Source organism: Panthera onca, chromosome A1 (genome assembly GCF_046562875.1).
Source record: "Panthera onca isolate mPanOnc1 chromosome A1, mPanOnc1 haplotype 2, whole genome shotgun sequence".
NCBI classification, from domain to species: domain Eukaryota; kingdom Metazoa; phylum Chordata; class Mammalia; order Carnivora; family Felidae; genus Panthera; species Panthera onca.
Window position 1 is genome coordinate 62,813,751 of NC_138339.1, and position 19,936 is coordinate 62,833,686.

At 50.2% G+C, this 19,936-nt stretch overlaps 1 protein-coding gene across 1 annotated transcript in view; it reads left to right on the top strand.

The window, feature by feature from the left end:
* The window catches only part of ERGIC1 (endoplasmic reticulum-golgi intermediate compartment 1), a 103,228-nt gene extending 89,156 nt beyond the window's left edge, over window positions 1–14,072 (top strand). Inside the window, exons 9-10 of the mRNA XM_078446878.1 lie at window positions 572–694; window positions 12,164–14,072. Coding sequence (XP_078303004.1) covers window positions 572–694; window positions 12,164–12,271 — 231 coding nt within the window. The 3' untranslated portion in view covers window positions 12,272–14,072. The remainder of the gene's footprint in view (window positions 1–571; window positions 695–12,163) is intronic.
* The last annotated feature ends 5,864 nt before the right edge of the window (window positions 14,073–19,936 follow it).

A 19,936-nucleotide genomic window follows, 5' to 3' on the forward strand; every position in this document is an offset into this window, starting at 1 on the left:
GGGCATCTGACTCTCAATTTGGGCTCAGGTCATAATCTCACAGTTCGTGGGATCGAGCCCCGTGTGGGGCTCTGCACTGACAGCACGGAGCCTGTTTAGGATTTTCTGTCTCCCTCTTTCTCTGCCCCTCCCCGCTCACATTTGTTCTCTCTCTATCTCAAAATAAATAAACCTAAAAAAAATAATAATGAGTAAATGAATGGGTTTTGCATACCCAGGAGTTAAAGGGGGAAGTAGGCCTTTACTCAGATGGAGCCCAAATCACACCTGTCCTTTTACATCTCTGCTCTCTGATTCTGGTGCAGCTTCCATAGGTCATACGGTCAATTTCCAAGCAGCCAAAAGGGTTGAAAATGTCCCCAGGAATGTTGCCCATCCAGACACTGAGAGCAGAACCTCTAGGAAAAGGGGTGAGATGAACTGGTAGAGTCTGGCTCCAGGCAAGAGGGAGAGAAGAAAGCCCATTCTTAGGGGTTGGCGGGGGACCCTCTGCATTCCAACCCCCACCCACCATGAGACATGGCTCATACATCTGATTCTCACATCCCCGTTCTCTCTTCCTTCACCCCAGGAGTACGTAGCCTACAGCCACACAGGCCGCATCATTCCCGCCATCTGGTTCCGCTATGACCTTAGCCCCATCACGGTCAAATACACAGAGAGACGGCAACCTCTGTACAGGTTCATCACCACGGTGAGTAGGTGGGGCGCCTGCCGTGGGCTCCTTCTCTCGGCAGCACTCCTGGTTCTCAAAGAACGGGATGCAGCCTGCAGGGCTAGGATCCTAGGCTGTAAACAGGAGGTTGTGATCCCCAGGATGTTTAGAAATGTTATCAGAATCATGTCATCCAGAAAATATTTTCCAAAGAGGTTTATCACTAAGTCTATTTAGTTTGTTAAGCAGGTTTTTATATGGGTCAATTAGATGTTTGTGATTTTCTCCAGTTTTTTATTTTTTTATGGGTTTAGCAGGGTTTATCCTTTTCTGTGGAAAATTTACAGCAAAGGTTTAGCTCATTTTTTTCCCATGTCTATTTTCCAACTATAACTGCTGATATTGTCAAGTTTTTTCTTTCTTTCCTGCTTGCATTCTCTTCTCTTTATTTTCTCTCTTCCTTCTTCCCTTTCTTTCTCTCTTACCCTCTCTCTTTTCTTTTCTTTCTTGCCGTTGTCTCCATCAAGTCCAGTTTTCTGTGAAGCAGCTTCAGGCCGATGTCATTTTTCTTTGATACTGAGTATTTCTATTAAGTATACTGTTTCCTGGCCTTCCATTCAAAGTGTCCTTGGGGGCAGAAAAGCAGGCTCGCAGCATCCTGCTTCAGCCAGGTGGCCCGGAGATGTTTGGTAAGCCAGAGGCAGCGGAGGTGGAAGAGATGGGGTGATTATCCCTACCTCACAGATTTGGAGACTGAGACTAAGAGGCCCTTCTCTCCTGTAGCTCTTTATACTTTTAATAATGATTGAAGATCAGGGGTCTTAGTCCCGGATCTTTCATTTCTGGCTCCCACTAGGTTTGTATTAGTCAGGACTCTGTTACAGAAAAGACAGCCCCACGTCCAGCTGGCTTGAGGGGTAAGTAAGCCTCAGGCATGGCTGTATCCAGGCACAAATATTGTCTAGAATAGGCTTTTTTTAAAATCCTGCTTTCCTCCGTACCGGCTTCATTTTCAAATAGAATTCACTCATAGAAAGTGCCCCTTTCTCAGTAATTGGACCTGAGTCCTAGATAAGGTAGTGCTGTCACTGGCCCTGCCTCATTCCCATGCCAGCCTTGTGGCCTAAAGAATGAAAGGACTTCCAGCCCGCTGACCCCAGCCAGATGAAGAAGACAAACATTATGAGGGGGTGGGACTCCCCAAGAGAAAAATCAGGGGTCAGTTACTAGAAAACAGAGGGGTGGATACTAAGAGGCAAAAAGGTCCGATGTCCACAACAACATCTCTGTCTTATAACCCATTAAAAAGGAATAACAGTTCCTGCTCTCCCTGCCTCCCAGGCCTCATGGGGCTCAAAGGAGATCATCAAATGGAAGCTTTTTGCCTTCTAGAATGCCATGTGGGTACAAAGGGTGTCAGAACCCTAGTGCTTTTAGGAGCCTCACAACATTCTCGGACTCCACAAAACGCAAAACTTTCAATCAGCAGAGGGCACCTAACAGAAAGCTAAGACACTCAACACAGATTGGAAAAAGGTATTCATCACACATACGAGACAGGAGTAATCTTCAGAATTTATATATAAAGAATTCCTACAGACCAGTAAGAAAAAGTTAAGCGACCATGAAGAAAAATGGGTGAGGACTTGAGCATTCATAGAAGAGACCATACTGGCCATGAAAAGGTGCCCAAATTCCCTAGAAACTGGAGGAATTTGATTCAAAATACCAGACCCAGCTTGGTCCTATCAGACTAGCAGAACTCAAAGACCCACAATAGAGACTGGGGGGATGCACAGCAAGGGGTCCTGCATGCACTATCTGGTACGAAGGTAGATTGGGCCAGCTGCTGGCGGGGTCAAGCGCAAACCCTTTGACCCCAAAGCCGGGGAACTTGTGAGCAAGCGGTTTTACCCAAAGCCCCGCAGGGTAGGACCCTAAGTTGTTCCTTTTACCCCAGTGCTCTTACTGCATACCCAGAGTAAGAAACTACAACACAAGTAGGTACGTTTGTGCAGATGTGGTCTGCTTCTCTGAGGCCCTGGGGCTATGGCATTGACAGTGGCAGAGAAACCCTGTGCCCATGTCTTACTGTAGGGTCTAGAAGGATCTTCATGTCCCCTTCTTATTTGCTCCTATGTGCCAGATGGCTGAGGCTCCCAGTGTGAAAACCCCTTGGCAGGTGGCTGAGAAACGAAGCGACTCCATTTATTTGCTAAACTTTCGCTAGCATTGACCACGTGCCAGTCCCTGTGCCTGGCAATGGCGAGAGCCGAATTTGACTTCATCCCTGCCCTCAAGCTGCTCCCAGCTGGTGGGGAAGAGGGGCGGGCATGCAGAGAATGGAAGCCCACCCAGCAGGGGCTCCACTGAAGCTATGCACCGGGCACTGTGGTAGCAAAGACTCCCTTCTGTTCGGAAAATTTGGGGAAGGAAACCCAGGGATGAAGGATGCAGAGACATTTTCTAGACCGGTGGGTGAAGGAGAGAGGGTCTTAGCACAGGGAGTAGTATGTACAGAGGCGCCCCGCTTAGCATGTTTTGTGAAGGCCGTGTGGCCTCTTTTGATGCGGGTGGACTTCTAAGAGCTGGAGGTCCCAAGAAGTCACAGGGGAAAAGCCCGTCCATCTGACTCAGAGGCCAGACACCTCCTTGACCCCATTGCCTTCTCCTCCTGCCTTTGGCCGTCAGCGTCTCTTCCACCTCTGTCCCATCCGCCTCCACCGGAGCACGGACCATGCTGCAGGGGTCTTCCTGACATCATTAGCCTGGTGGCCCCGCACCACCATCATGGTCGTCCCGGCAACCGTGGGGTCAGCCCCAAGTGAGCCAACCGGCTGTCCCTGGCAGATGGCGTCATTGTGGAGCTTCAAAGCCCCTTGTCACGAGGCGGCAGATGTGGGGATGACGCTCACAGGCAGACACACACAGCACAAAGACCCCCGGGAGCCCTAGCAGGGTAGGGTGGGGCCAGGATGGAAGTGGAGGCACCTGCTGTGACTTCTCTTTCTCTCTCTTTAAAATCAAACACTTGTGTGCCAAGCCCCCAAGCCCCAAATGGGGGCCTCTGCAAATAGCTCCTCACAGGGGCTGCTTAAGAGAGGGCTTAGGCCAGAGGCCAGGATGTCGTCATGTGGCGGCTGCAGGGCTGCAGGGGCAGCTGTGGGTGGGCTGGAATGAGGTGGGGTGTAGTTCAAGGGGGTGTGGGTGGGGCGGGGAGGGGCAGGTGGGGCCTCCCCAATGCATTTGTACCTATCAAGTCCCTGGCTTATCCGAGGTCGCTCCTCCAGGGTCTCACGGTCTGGAAAGGAACTGGACATCCTGAGCCCGAACAGAGGAGGGTCCTTCCTCCTGGAAGTCCCCATCAGGCTGCCTGGGGCTTCTCTCTCTGGGCACCCAGGGCACCTTGCTCAGACTTCCACTTTGTGCCATTCCAGAAAATGTCACCACTAATGGAATAAACAGATGTTTTGTAACAACATGCAAGTGATCCCCTTCAAAGCGCCCCCTCCCACACACGCACATTTGTCCCCTGCCCCTGCCACTTGCCGAAGCCCCTTTTTTGGGATTGCCTTCAAGTGGGTTGTGGTGACAGATTGGATGACTTCAGAAGTGTCACGTCGCTTTCCCTGTGTGTTTTATTCTGTCGGGGAGGAACAGCCAGAAGTCAAAAAGTATCAACTTGGATCAGTTTGGCCATGACAGTTTTTGCCCACCAAAAATGACCAGTTGGTAATGGCAATTCAGTAGCTGCATTCGACGTAATCCCTGGCCTCAAGGTGCTCCTTGCCAGCGAAATAATTCCCCAAACTTTAGATTGTACTTTGTACTTGCCAGGCCTGATTATGATGAGCCCCAAGTCTGTTTCCCCTCAGTGTCCCCTGCATCCAGCACAGGGCCTAGCCTGGATGTCGATACTCAGAAATATACAAGGGACGGCTGCTTGAAGAAGGGATCCTATAGCTACACTTATTAAGCATCTACTGTTACTGGGTAATTCTGTAATTATCTCCTTCAACTTTCCCAGCAGCCCTCCAAGGTAGAGATCATTCTTGTTTTATGTACGAATTAACTGAGGCCCAGAGAGTTAAAGAAACTGTGCCAGGGCACAGCCAGTAAATGGCAAAGCTGGGACCTGACTCCAAAGCCTGTTTCTTTTTTTTTTTTTTTTTTTTTTAACGTTTATTTATTTTTGAGACAGAGAGAGACAGAGCATGAACGGGGGAGGGGCAGAGAGAGAGGGAGACACAGAATCGGAAACAGGCTCCAGGCTCTGAGCCATCAGCCCAGAGCCTGACGCGGGGCTCGAACTCACGGACCGCGAGATCGTGACCTGAGCCGAAGTCGGACGCTTAACCGACTGAGCCACCCAGGCGCCCCAGCCAGAGCCTGTTTCTGCCACATCGCCCACCCCACCCCCACCACTGCCACTAGCTTGGGAGCCTCTGCCTTCCAAAACAAAGGCTCTTCAGGATGTCCCAGGAACAGAGTCCCCAGAAACCATGAAGCCCTTGATAGGACACCAGGATCTTTTGATACAGTGACTCCATACTGGGAATCAGGAAGAAATGTGATAGCAGGAAACAAGGCGACGTTGTGAGCACGAGTGATAAAATCACAGTCATGCACACAAATCATTAAAACAACAACACCACCCACATGTAAACTGTCCATCTAAGATTGGTTGGCTGGTGACTTGCAAATTTTCCTGCCCAAATCTGATTACCTGTCACTCATCTGTTGGGACGCCTATGAGGATTTGCTGTAGACAAAAGGCATTAGATACTCGGGTGTGGGGGAGAGGGAGACAGTAAAAACAACTGAGAAGAGACAAACTTAAAACAGGCATAGTGCCTTACCTGCTAAGGCAATATGAGTTGGGAAGAGACCAGCTTTGTAGCTCGGTCTGAATCTCGCCTACTCAGACTTCCCTTGAAGTAACTCTCTTACCCGGACCATGAGCTCCAGGAAGGCAGGGCGGGGCCTTCATCATCTCTGGTCTCCAGACCTGGGACAGTGCAGGCAGGTGATAAATAGGTGTCAAACAATGAGCAAACCGATGGAGGGGTGCACACCTTGGTCCATGCCCATAGCACAAGTTCCTAGTATCTGAGGAACGGAACAGAATCCACATTAGCAGCTCAGTTATTGAGGGCTGGAAATGTGTGTGTGGGGGGGACAAAAACTTTGGTTCAGATCCTTCCAGACGTTCGAGCAGAGCTAGCTCTTCCAGAAGGTTGTGTACCAGGGACAGATTGCTCCAACTGGGTCTGAACACAGATATCTCGGTAGCAACAGAAGTTCCTGGTGCTTGCTTTTTGAAGGCAGATTCTGAGACGTAAAAGGAATAGCAGAATGGAGCGAGCTCCCTTTTAGAAACTGTGCTTATTTTTACAGCCACACAGCTTACTTCCTAAACTTCATTGATGGGGTCCCCTTACTTCAGGACATTTGATAAAACTTAATTGAGAAAAAGCCATTCATGTGTGAAGGCGGGGACTGAGAGGAGCCTTCAGGTTGCGGGTAAAGTACGGTGGTCTAACAGAAAAAAGCAGGCCCTTTGCAGCCTTCCTGACCTGATTCTCATCACCCTCGCCTATTTGGTAGTTGTGTGACCTTGAACAGGCCAGTCCCTCTCTGAGCCTCTTCTTCCCCATCTGTGAAATGGGGATCACGCCATTTCCCTGAGGAGTTGCAAAGATTGAATGAGAAGGCAGAAGAGAATGCCGCCTCAGGCCTGGCCCACAGTAGGTGCTCAACCAAGGTGGGGTTTTTGGGGGGAGGGAGGGGGAGTATTTTGCAGCTTCAGCCATTGGAAGAACGGGGGCGGGGAGAGGGCTCTGTTCCCCCACCAGGCTCCTGTGCTAGAGGGTGGGAGTGGAGGGTCCGGCAGGCGTGGCACCACGGGATGGAGACCACCACACCCTCTCCTCCCCCACTTTTCCAGGGCCCAGTCATCAGCTTCCCTTCTGCGACAGCCCCCACCCCTGCGTAGCCACAGCTTTGGTGTTCTCATCCACGGCTCCAGTCTGTCTGCCGCCACCAGCATCTGATGGGACTCCGATTCATTATTTATTTCCTCATTCTGGGCCTTTTCCACAAGCTTTTCAAGCAATGCTGACTGCACGGGGAAAGTGAACGAACAGTTCGCAGGCACTTGAGGTACAGCAGCCAGCCAGACAGAGGCCATCCTGGTCCTCACAGGGGGCCCCATTTTACAGATGGGAGAAACCGAGGCTCGCGGGCGGGGGGGGGGGGGTAACCTGGCTTTCCTGGCCAGAGTGGCAGAGCTGGCGTCTGACCGCAGGAATGTTTCCTCCAGAGCCCGCAGTCTCCACCCCCACCCCCGTGTTGGTATGTGTTGTGCTCCTCCGTTGCCCACTGTGGAAAAGAAAATGCGGGGGAGGGACGATGGATCGGGAAAGCATTAGTGCTGGTGGAACAACAGAGGGATTCAGCTCTCCAGCCAGTGCGGTTAGAACGCGTCCTTTTCATATTGTAAGGAATTAAGAGCCATAATTAAAATGTAAGGGAAACACACACACACACACACACACACACACACACACACACACACACACATCTTCTTTTCAAGGTAGAGAAACTGACTTCATTCTAGCCAGAGCAGGAGGCTGGGAAGCTGGTGAAACCACAGGAAATCTCTGCTAAAGAACAAAGGGGCACATTATTGAGGACTTCTGATGAAAACAAAGTAATGCGCTCCTCTCAGACTCACTGGGGCCTGGATATCGAATTGTCCTTGTTTCCATTTCTGGAGCCAGGGCTGCTGACCAGAGTGGGGTTGCATGTGCTGGGTCTAGTGGCCCTTTCTGGCTCAGTGGCCCTGCTCCTTCACCACCCCCACTGCCTCAGGGCCCGGTCCGGAGGTACAAGAACATGGCAGGGGCGCCTGGGTGGCTCAGTCGGTTGAGCGACCGACTTCGGCTCAGGTCATGATCTCACGGTTTGTGGGTTCGAGCCCTGCGTCGGACTCTGTGCTGACAGCTCAGAGCCTGGAGCCTGCTTCTGATTCTGTGTCTCCCTCTCTCTCTCTGCCCCTCCTGGACTCATGCTCTGTCTCTCTCTGTCTCCAAAATAAATAAACATTAAAAAAAAAAAAAAAAAAAGAACATGGCAGCGGTGAGGGACCAAGGGAACATTCACGGCTGTGTGTATAACACAAACACTCGTTCGGTCTAATAGCTATCCTGAGGGGTGAGGATTAGCCTTCCCGTTTTTTTTAAAGGAAGGAAACTGAGGTACGGGAAGTAAGGATGATGCAAGGGTACAAGACAGGAGGGGCCCCAACCAGAAATACCTTTGTATAAGGTACTTCTGATATCTTCTTGGTGTTTGTGCTTGACATAGAGCCCTGGGCAGATGTGAATAGCTCCCTGACTGGCCAGAGAAGGGAAATAACCTCCAGCTTAGGTACTCTGCCCCCTGAGGGATATGCTTCATCACAAACACCTCTTGGCATGTGCTTGAGGGAATATCCTGTCAAGATCTCAGCTACCCCATCTGTAGAATGGGCCCTTGAAGTGCTTAGGACCTGGGCAACTGCAAAGAATCTGCATGTGGTGCCAGGGACACCTTTGCTGTCCTGTCTTTCCATGAATGGGCTTGTTCTTTCGGTAAAAGAGCCAGTTAGAAAAAAAGGAAATTGAGACCCAAAGGGTTGCTCTGAGGAGTAAGTGGTATTTTACCCATTGTGGTTCTTAGAGTGGGTCTCAGAGAGATTTAGAAAATCTCAGATCTCAGCAACAAGGTCAGAGCCTTCCAGTCAGTTGAAAGATTAGGTATTGTTTACTGAGCACCTACTAAGCACTGGGAGCTCCAGGGGCATCTCCTGCAGTACGACAATTGGCAGGGTAGGGGTGGTTTTCCCGTGTCGTAGATGAAAAAAACCGAGGCCCAGAACGGCTCTCCCATGGCTAGAGTAAGCGACAGCCACGGCTCGGCTTCCCAAGGCTGAACCCTTCCTGCTGCCATGGCAGGGGAGGCCCTGGTAGACTCCCCAGGACGCGCTCCATCCCCACCCCACTCTGCTCAGGGCCCCTGCACCATGTACAGTGAGGATGCATATGATTGGCTTTATGTAAACTTTTCTTCATGTGTGTGCATCTTGGCACATCCCCCATCGTGGGTCGGAGAGATGCCAGGCCACCATCTGCCCTTTCAACAGCCCTTTTCTTGGCCTGTTCTTGAGATCTGCCCCACCAGTATGATGAAGCCTGTCACCTTGCCACCACCAATGTAAGGCCTGAGTCCCAAGACAGACATTCTGTCCACTGCAGCCTCGTGGCTTCATTTATTTCCCTGTTTCAGAACTGGGGACTGTAGCCTTCCCGGGACACAAGATGGCTGAGACTGGCTACCTCCTCGGAGAGTCCAGATGTGGTCACCTCCTGGTGTTGAGGGTCGCTGTGGCCACCCACGTGTCAGAATCCAGGGAGCACCACAGCCCGAGAGCGCCCCGGGACCCCTCCCCTCGTGACCCCTGCTTCACCTCATACCAGTCACCACCTATGAGTGTGAGCATGTCAAGAAGGCCGGAGCAGGCTAATGGCAAAATCCTGAAGGCAGGGGCCATACCAGCGTCAAACAGGCTGCTAGATTTTTCTTTCAGCTTTTGAGGTGCCTCCCCTTGCCCCAGAATGTGCCAGAAATCCCCCTCCTCATCAGACCGGTGACGAGCACCTTTAACAGATGTAGGATAAAGGGGGATGTGCTGCTGTGTGGGGGGTATTGGGGGATACCCAGGGGGCCTCACTGCAGCGCCCCCTTAGCCCTAGGCTCACGGCAGCTCACTCTGATGGGGCTAGTTGCCGAGTAGCTTACGTGCCCCGGGGCCTCAGCTTCCCCGCAGCTGTGTGTTTTCTTGTACCTCAGTGCATGTGCTGTCTCCTCCTGCTCCTGGAGACTTCAGACTGGGTGCCAGGTGTATGTGAATCATAGGCATGCTTGGGTTCCAAAGCGTGTGTGCGGATATAGGGTGTCTGTGTGTGTGTGTGTGTGTGTGTGTGTGTGTGTGTGGTTTTTTTGTTTTTATTATTTGCTCCATTGCACTTAAGTCACATTTTCCTCTTCTCTGACCCAAGCTCTAAAAGCATTTTGTGGTATAAAATCTCCTATCATCTGATCCAGTCTACCGAAATAAACCAGCTCCCCTGCCGTCATCTTCCTTGAAAAGTGGCCCTGCGTCATGCTCTGAGGCTGGCAGGGAGAGGCCCCGCCTGCTGAAAACACTTCATAATAATCCCCCTAGCGCCCCCCATCCTCTTCACTCCCTGGAGGGCTGCTCTGGTTTCTTGGGCTGTTATTACTGGAATGCCAGCTGCTCTACTGAGAGCCCATCCGTACAGACCTGCTCTGTCTTGGGCCTCACAGGCCTCTGCTTAGCTCATCTTGCGGAAATATCATCTTAAAAATAAACACTGGTTCGATCTGCACTTCCCTCTCACCTCCGCCGTGTCTCCTGGCCTCCCGCACTTGGCCCCAGAGGATCCATTAAGTCACTGTCATCTCTCAGAGTCCTCCAGCGGTTGAGCGTCAGTGGCGGGCCGGCCACCCAGTGGTGCCTCCAGGGGCCCTCTAGGACTGTTCCTCTGGGCTTCTTCGGAGTCCTGTGGTCATTTAAGTGCTTCTTGCACGTGGCATGGGGGAAAGAGTGCGAGCTCCGGAGGCAGGCAGACCTCGCTGTGCCACCCGCTCGCTGTGTGACCTTGGAAAAGTTATTTCCTTGTCTGGGCGCCATGGGTATGTGACTCAAGAGTGGCACACTGGGTGATGGGTGGTATTGGCTCTTTGGAGTGCCATAAAGTATGTGCTCAAGAGGAAAAATACATCAAAAGAAATTTTTTTAATGTTTATTTATTTTTGAGAGAGACAGAGACAGAATGCGAGTGGGTTAGGGGGCAGAGAGAGAGAGGGAGACACAGAATGCGAAGCAGGCTCCAGGCTCCAAGCTGTCAGCACAGAGCCCGACGCGGGGCTCGAACTCACAAGCTGTGAGATCATGACCTGAGCCGAAGTCGGGACACTCAACCGACTGAGCCACCCAGGCGCCCCAAGAGGAAAAATTCATTTAAAGTTGCCTTGCAAATCTCCTCTGAAGTTCTTTTATCTTCCATCATCCATACTTTGATTCTATTATGGAACCAGAAAGCAACCAATAGGCAGGCCAGGAAATTTTGAGTAAAACAGAGCATTATTTTGATGTGTCACAGGTGGAGTTCTGGCACAAGCAAAGATAGGAATTCAGTTAGGTGGAGAGTTTCGTGCCTGAGAAGCAGCGGAGTGTCCTGTTAAGAGTGCAGACTCCCAAGTTTGACCCACTGATCACTGTGGTATTGGACCGGTGATCCAATGTCTCTGTGCCTCAGTTTCCTTGGCAGTAATATTTGCGTCAGAGTAGTACTTCCTAGGGTTGGCCTGGGGATGCAGGGAGGAGGGAGGCACAAAGTACTCAAGCCCCACCTGGCACAGGGAAAGTGCTACGTAAGCTGTTTTGTCCTGGTTATTGCATTTGATCATGTGGCCGGGAGTTAGGAAGTCCAGCATACAGGTGCCATTCATTGTCATGCCCCCTACTGCAGCGGTTCTTAACTGGGGGCAGTTTTTACCCCCCGGAGACACTTGACAGTGTTTGGTTGTCACGACAGGAAGGAAAGGGTACTACTGGAGTCTCATGGGTGGAGGCCTAAGAGGCTGCAAATAAACATCCTTCATTGCACAGGACAGCCCTCCCACTACAAAGAATTTTCTGGTCCCCAAAGTAAATAGTGCCGTAAGAAACTTGGCCGTAATGTAAGCTTTCCGGTAGTGCCAGAGGCTCCCTCTCTTCTGTAGCTCTTGTCCTGGTTGTACTTTTGCATTTGTTGGTATGATTATTTGATTACTACCCATCCCACTGATCTCCTACAAGCTTTGGAGAGTGAGACATTCATTTCTCATTCCCGTCCATCCAGGCCAATGCTGCCTATTCGGCCCACCCCGGATCTCAGTCACAGGCAGCGCTGGGCCTGGACCTGTCAGAGCCAGGTTCAAGTCCCGGGATTGCCACTTCCTGGCTGTGTGACCTTGGGCCAGTGGCACTGCCTTTCTGAACCTCCATTCCTTCATCTGCAAATGGGACTGTAAAAATCTGATAAATTTAGAGTGGAAGTTAGGACCACAGGCTCCAGGGTCAAGATATACTTGAGTTCAGGTCACAGCTGTGTTACTTCCAGTGTGAATTCAGTTACCTAACTAAACCTTGGTTTTCTCACTGATGAAACGGGTCTACTAATCCCCTTCCTCATTCAGACGGTTGGTATGGGATTTAAAGGAGCTGCTGATGGTTACTTTTATTGTTATTAAATTCATCATCCAATAAGTGGGTTTTGTTGAACCCTGCATATGTTCCAGACCCCATTAGTTATGGGGCAGAGCTCGTGATTTGGGAGGGGTCTGGCCTGGTGCTCCATCCGGTGCTGACCTCTGACCCTCCCCCCCTCGCCCTTTCAGATCTGTGCCATTATCGGTGGGACCTTCACTGTTGCCGGCATTCTGGACTCCTGTATCTTCACAGCCTCGGAGGCCTGGAAGAAGATCCAGCTGGGCAAGATGCATTGACGACCCGCCGGCCCAATGGCCGAGGACCCCGGGAGACTGCCAGCCCTGCTTCCGGCCCCCCATCTCCTCCTGCCCTCTTATCTGGCCCAGGATCTGGCTGCATCCCAAAGTGGGGGTGGGGGGAGGCAGGGGGCGGCTCACGGTTTCGCAGCTACCTCTTTTCCCCATCTTTAATTTGACACGAATTACACTGCCTGAAGTTGTGGTGCCCCTTTTCCTGGGGAGCCCCAAGACCACCACAGTCAGGCAAGGGAGGTGCGGGGATATTGGGGACCACTCCTGGGAGGGCTGCAGTTCCTTCCCTCTTAGGGGAACAGCCCAGAATCCACGTCCACCAGCTCACAGCCAGGCTTTGACAATCTCGAAGCTCCCACCATTTGGACGCACTAATCACTTGGCCTCTCCCCTGGGGAGCCGGCCTGCAGACCGGGGCTCTCAGCTTTGGACCACCCTGCCCCCGGGTGCCTCCACTGTGCGCCTTCAGTACGGATGGTACTTCCCAGGCAAATCCCTGGGATGTGGCGCTATGGGCGGAACCCTCGCCTTTGCTCCATCCTTTCTTGTCCATCTCAGAGCTCAGGCTCAAGTCCCTCACCCCCACCCATTTCTTTTTCTCCTGAGAAGCAGACGCCCAGTTGTTGGGTAGCAGCGGTGGAAACTCAGGTCTGCCCGTTGGAAACTGGGCGGGTGGCAAGTTCTCCTTCCTCTCTTCACCTTGTTTCTCTGAAACCCCATCCCCACCCCCACCAATGTGCCTCAGCCCCTGTGCTGTGTGGCAGCAGCATCTCTTGGTGGAGGGGCTGGTTGTCACTGGGGAATCATCCTTTGAAAACCAGACATGGTCTGTGCACTCATGTCCAGATGGAAGGCATCCTTCTCTGCAGCCCTGAAAGAATCATGTCTCACCCTCTCCTGGACAGTTGCCATCAGTCCCAAGGCCTTAGGTGGGGCAAGCAGAGCAGATCAGCCCTGTCTTTGGACATCTACCTTCCGGGCTTCCAGCGGGTGCACAGCACTCGGACTTCTCTGCAGCTCAGTTGTGGCCCACTTGCCACTGAGGTCCCCCCCCATCAGGGGCCATATAGGTTCTTGGTCCCTGGGGACAGCTCCATTGTCTCCCCACTTGCTCCTGAGGTGGGTCCCTACCCCGCTGCTCACCCTCATCCTTCCCCTTCAGTCCGGAAAGGGAGCTACAATGGTCCAGGCACGAATGCCACCCCGGGGGAATTTTAGGTATGCCCTTTTGTCCCAGGGAGAGAGCCGCCTGCCTGTTTTCCATTTATATCAAGATTGTTTGCATACTTTTGTAATTAAGGGGAGTGTCTGGTGGAAGTTTTTAAATTATCTCTATGGATAGCTCAAGTCTCTGCCATTTGTAAGTTTTGGCTCTGGATTCCAGTTAGAAAAGTGTCCCCTTCTGCATATGAGTTGACTGATGTTGTGACTGTAAACTGCATTTGGTTATCTCTGGTATCTGTGGCCACTTGGATGGATTTTTTTTTTTTCACCTTCTGTTCCCCAGTTGGAGAAAGGAGTCTCTTTGGTGTGTGAATACCTGCACCTGTAGAGGGTGGGCAGGGTGGGGTGGGGAAATGTGTGGCATGCACATGAGTTGAAATTCCACTTTTATGCTTTTTTTCAGAAAAAAAAATAATGACTCTTGAGGACATGGGGGATGTCAGTTTCCTATGGAAGAGACACCTCTGATCTGTTATTCTTATAAACAATCTCAAGGGAAAAAATGGTTTAGTTCTTTCCCCACTCGTTGGGTTCAGATAGATTAAAAGGCTGATTTTCAGAACTGTTGTTGTGTGTTTCTTTCTACTTGATTGTGGCTGGGTAGCCTAGAGGCTGGGCACACAGTCAGAATGGAATTTAATTCTAGAGGAGAAAAATGGGGAAATGTGGAAAAGATCCGTGAGGATGATTGGAAAGTCAAGATCTCTTGCAACCAGCCCTTCTTTATTGAATCCCTACAGAATATTCCTGGATCTGCCATTTTCTAGCTGTGTAGCCTCAGGTCAGGTTCTTAACCACTCAGTGCCTCAGTTTCCTCAGGTGAAAATAGGGAGAGTAATCAAACAATCAGGGCTGTTACAGAAATTAAATCTATCATATGCACAAGTAAGTCACACTGGATCAGAAGGAGCTTGTGGATGTGGCAAAGGGTTATGTGGTAAATTTTCAAAATTGAGAGTTGTTTCATACGGGTATTCCAAAATAGAATATAGTCTCTTTGAGAACAGGGAACAGGGCTAACTAACATGTTTAACCACAGCTTTGAACCAAGGGCTGCAATAAATTAAAGGTGTTTCATAAAGTCTCCCTGATTTCCAAGAATCTGGCAATCCTTGTTCAGACTTAATCTCAGCAAAGGGGAGACTATCCCAGCTCTGAATAGGAGATTGACATGGCTATTTACCACCCTGCTCTCAGCTCTTCAAGGCCCTCACCTGGAACAGCATGAACGTGGATCATTCATCAGGGATGAATGTGGCAGTGAACCGCTCTGCAAGAAACTTCACGGATTCTCTCTGTAACATCCTGATACTAGAGTTCTTGTGACACTCAAAGCTGAAGGTCAGGAGGAATAGGCTGCCGGTGGTCAATTACGTGTCTTCCCAAACCTTTTTATGCCAGCCGTGCTTTATGCTGTCATGATGTGATCAACCAGTGAAACAGGATTGAAAAATGAAAGAATCGGGGCGCCTGGGTGGCTCAGTCAGTTAAGCGTCCGACTTCAGCACAGGTTATGATCTCACGGTTCATGAGTTCAGGCCCCACATCGGGCTCTGTGCTGACAGCTCAGAGCCTGGAGCCTGCATCAGATTCTGGGTCTCCCTCTCACTCTGCCCCTCCCCTGCTTGTGCTCTCTCTCTCTCAAAAATAAATAAACAAGAAAAGAAAAATGAAAGAATCTAGTACAACTAAGTTGTACACTTTGCAGAGACCTGATAAAGGCAAGTTGCCACCCCCCTCCTCAAAATGCTCCCAAATTAGATACGAGCAAGACCTCTTACTAAAAAGACCTGGGAAGAAGGGGTGCGGGGGAGGGGGGCATCCTTGAAGATTCTGTATTCACATGGAAAGGGTCTAAATTCTCCCTCCACATTTAAGGAACCCAAAACTGGAACTCTCTCAAGTTGGCTTATGTAAGGACATGGTTTATGCAAGGAAAGTGAAGGAGAACTCCAATGGGGAGGTTTCTCCATGAGAAAACCTTGCTCCAGGGTCAAAAGATTGGCAAATGTTTTTTAAGTGGACGTAAAACATTTAAAGTATGTGCCATTTGTATGATTTCTCTCTGAAACCAATTCTTTCAACTATCTAACCAAGAGCAGATTACAGCGTTTCGCATAAGAGGATTTCTCAATCGGGGATTATAGCTCAGACTCGTAGAGGGGGAGTTGATAGTTTGGGGGACATGGTGGCTCGGGCAGAAATGGCTTCTTGCAGGGCGGGGTTGGGGTGGGGGGGGCTTGCAGTTGAGCAAGGGGCGAGGTTACAGAGGTGCATCAAGGAAGAGAGAAGCTCAAGTCCTGCAGCCCATGCTGCCTGAGGTGGGCGGGTATCAGAGTGGGTGTGAAGTTTGGGGACAAGTGTCTTGTAGCAATGGGGCTTGGAAGTGGCAGGTGCATTTCTTACTACTCTATGTCGCAAATTAGTTCTCGATTCTTGCCAGAGACAAAGATACACATTTTCTCAATGTGGCAGGCCACCGGTAGTCCTAACGCCTTCCTAAGAAATGGGCTCATTAAAGACCTTTTTCCCTCCCCAACAGTTGTCTTTGGTCAGTCGTGTAGTGACGAGGCCATGCACTTTATTCTGCCCAAAATAAGTTGTTTTTATCTTAACTCATGTAGAAAAAGCTACCCACGGTTGGGCATTCTCCACATGCCTGCAAGGAGTGATCGTTCAGGCCTTGTCTTTCTCTATCCTCACAGCAGTCCTGCCCCATGGAAGTTACCTCCTTTTTACGAAGGACAAGACAAACTTAGTAACTTTTCTCTGTCACACAGCTGGCAGGTGGCAAAGTTGGAATTCAAACTCCTGTCCGCCTGACTCTGGGTTATGGTTCTGCCTCGGTCCCCAAGGTCATCTTGTCCATATCAAAAGAGAAAACTGACCCCCGACCCCCCCCCCCCAAAATGGGGGAAATTGAAAGTGGTGAGGGTACTTTGTGTTTTGTTTCCTTCTTTCTAAGCAGCCTGCAAGGGAAGCTAACTTGAATATTGGAGATCTTGTTAAAAATTTAAGGCCCTTAAAACATGGTTTTAATTACACAAATAAGACATGCTCATGGCCCCACTGGAGGAAAATCAGAAAGGCAAAAAGTAAAAAAAGGAAAAATTAAAGGGACCCCTGATTCCACTAGCCAGAGATAATCATTGTTAACATTTTAGTCATATCCTCCCACAAACAAAATGGGATCATGCTGTAAATATTATTTTGCAGTTTACTCTTTTCCAGTAGACATCCTCCTATGTTACTGATAGATCTCATTGTGATCTCTAGTGGCCACAAGATAACAATAAGCATGTTGAGTATGTAATGGTGGATCATGTTCAGCCTGTTCCCATCTCATTCGGAACCTGTTTTCTCACCTGCAAAAGGGACCAATTCAGGGGATTGTTTACCAGATTAAGTAAGGTAGTGTTTGTAAAACTTAGCACAATGCCTGGCATTAAATGCGCAGCCAAATAAGATTAGCCATTGCTATTCATTCATTTAATAAACAACAATTTCTACCATTAATTAAGTGCTTACTTTGCCAAGGCTTGTGCTAAGGGTTCATGTAATCCTGACACCAGATCAATAATGTAAGTACTATCATTATTCTCATTCCTCAGGTGAGGAAGGTGAGTGACCTCTAAGAGGCTCAATATCCTACCCAAACCTACACAGCCAGGAAGTGATGGAGATCCAAACCCAGGCAGTCAGAATCAGGCACACATGTTTCCCCACCACATCACCCTCTACCGCAGAGGCATAAAAATATTTCCCGGGCGTTTCCTCTGTGCTATCACTGTATTAGGTCCTGGGGCTTCTATACCAGTTCCCATGCATGTTACCAAGAGTGGACATGGGGCAAGATAGTAGCCAAACCCACTAAGTCCTCATTAGAGTGACAAAGCCTCAGGCTCTCAGGGTCTTATCTGGTGATGTCATTGCACCGGTCTTAATTTCACTGAGCCGTGGGAGAAGGAGTATCGAGTATCGCCTCCCCACCCTGGTTGATCATGAATATACCTTGATTATCCTGGGTTGTAATGATCTGTCCTCATTGTTGCCCTGCACCAGTGAGGTACTGTGCTCCTCACTGTAATCAGGGACTAGATAGATCTTCCTCCTCCCCAGAGCTCCTTCATCTAGGCCCATACTATGGCTAAATTACTAGTACCTATCAATAAATTAATGCACAAATGGATGAATATTGGAATAAATGAGTAGGCAAATGAGTTATGCCAGTGAGTGACTAAATGAACTTATGGGGGAGGGGAGGTAAGGGACCTTGGGTCTGATGAACACTGTAAGGGCTGCTTGAGAAGAACCCTCTGACTTTCTATGTGCAGTCGGTCATAACAGCTTCTATTCCTGCCTTCCCGTGGTGAGTGACATTTTTTTGGTCCCAACTTTGAGCTCTAACGGACCTGTAACCTTATGAGTTTAAGGTTGAGTTGCTACTGCAAAATGATTGCCACAGTAGCTTAGTTAACACTTCATCACCTCACATAATTGCCATTTCTCCTTTGTGGCAGAGACATTTAAGAAAGTCTTCCTTTCTTATGCTTCTCCCTCCAACCTCCTTACTCTTGGAGTCTGGGGCACACACAACGGGTGGCTTTCCAGTCGCCACTGCCTCAACAAGTTTGGCACCGCTAACCCTAATGCCCTGGCGTCTACAAACAGCCTGGATGTTGGCCATCCTCCCTAAGTCTGAAGGCCAGAAGTCTCCAACACTGACTGCAAGGGTTCTAGAGTGAAACCTAAAATAGGACCCATCGGGTTCAGGGATCAAGGCAGATGCCCTGGCTGATCATGAGTAAAATGCTAGTGTTTAACAACTGCGTCACCATATGCCTGGGGACACTAATAAACGGAGAGAGCAGGGGACCTGCTTGAGTCTAGCAAGACAACCCTCTCTCTGAATTTCGGGGTGCTTGTTGATTGAGCACCACAACGTCTTCTGACATGTGGCATAAAGTAGGTGCTTAATACATATGAACTATGTAAACTCTACGAGCAGAACGAAACCTTTCATTCCCAGCTGCCTCGCGCGCGGGGTGTCTCAGGCTGACTGCCCGTAGGGTGGCGCCCGCGTCTCCGGGCCGTCTGCCCGGGAGGGGAGGCGGGGCTCGGACACTACTGGGCGGGGCGAGGCGGGAACGCTGGGGGCCGAGGCTGGGGTTGGAATCCGGGAGGGGGGGGCGTGGCCGGGATGAGCAGGGCGGGGCAGCGGCCACAAACTTGAAGGCGAGCTCTGACTGCCGAGGCCCCAGCTGGTTTTTCCCCAAGGTGCATTGAATGTGTTTACTTCAAACACAAAAAGCTTACTGTTTGCGTCATCGGTAGTTAATGGTGAAAGTCTGAATGTGAGGACTCATGGATGTGAGGCCCGGCTTTAGGGCTGGCCTGGAGGAAGCCCCACACATAGGCCTCTGCTTTCATTAGGAATAACGGCTTACTGTAATTAAGAGCTATGCGCCAGACCCTGTTCTAAACATTCCCAACGGATTAGATCACTAAGTTCTCATAACAACTCTATGAGGCACCTACTGAGTTCATCCCCATTTCACAGATGAGAAAACTGAGGCTCAGAAACATGCAGGCATCTCCCCAAGATCCAGCCACAGGAAGAGGCACTTGGGTTCAGGTCTGACTCTACAACCCCAGCCCTCCCCAACAGGGCTAAAACACTGGGGGAAAGTTTTGCAAGACCAGGTGGTTGGTTCCCAACGCCCTATTGTTGCACCTCAAATTCTTTGGGTGGGCAGGACGAGGGGAGTGCTTGCTTTAAAACCCCCACTTACCACTGCGTGGTTTCTTACGACTGTGATGGAGCACAAAAATTTTCATTTTGGGGGCGCCTGGGTGGCTCAGTCGGTTGAGCGTCCAACTTCAGCTCAGGTCATGATCTCGCAGTTCGTGGGTTCGGGCCCCTCGTCTGGCCCTGTGCTGACAGCTCGGAGCCTGGAGCCTGCTTCAGATTCTGTGTCTCCCTCTATCTACCCCTTCCCTGCTCATGCTCTGTCTCCCTCTGTCTCTCAAAGATGAATAGACGTTAAAAAAAAATTTGTTTTTTAATTAACTTTTTTTTTTTCATTCTGAACAAGCTTCTCAGTGTTTCTAAAGAAGCAAGTCAGCCGATTGCATCTGGATCATCAGGAATGCTCAATATGCCTCTCGGCGGAGGGTAACACAGGCAAAGAAAGTTTGGGATGAGAAAGACTATTGGTGTACCTATTTTTAACACACCAATAGGCCTCTGTTGCAGGCCCTACAGAAATATGCCCCTTCTCCCCCGCGGTGCCAACTCTTCGTGGTTTCTGGCTTAACCCCCGAAAGTGGCATGGCCCTGGGGTGGTTCCCTTAGAATGAGGCACTGCGATCCCACCCCAAGTCGCAGGGGGCGCCATTCAGTCTCTTTCTGACCGGAAAGGGACT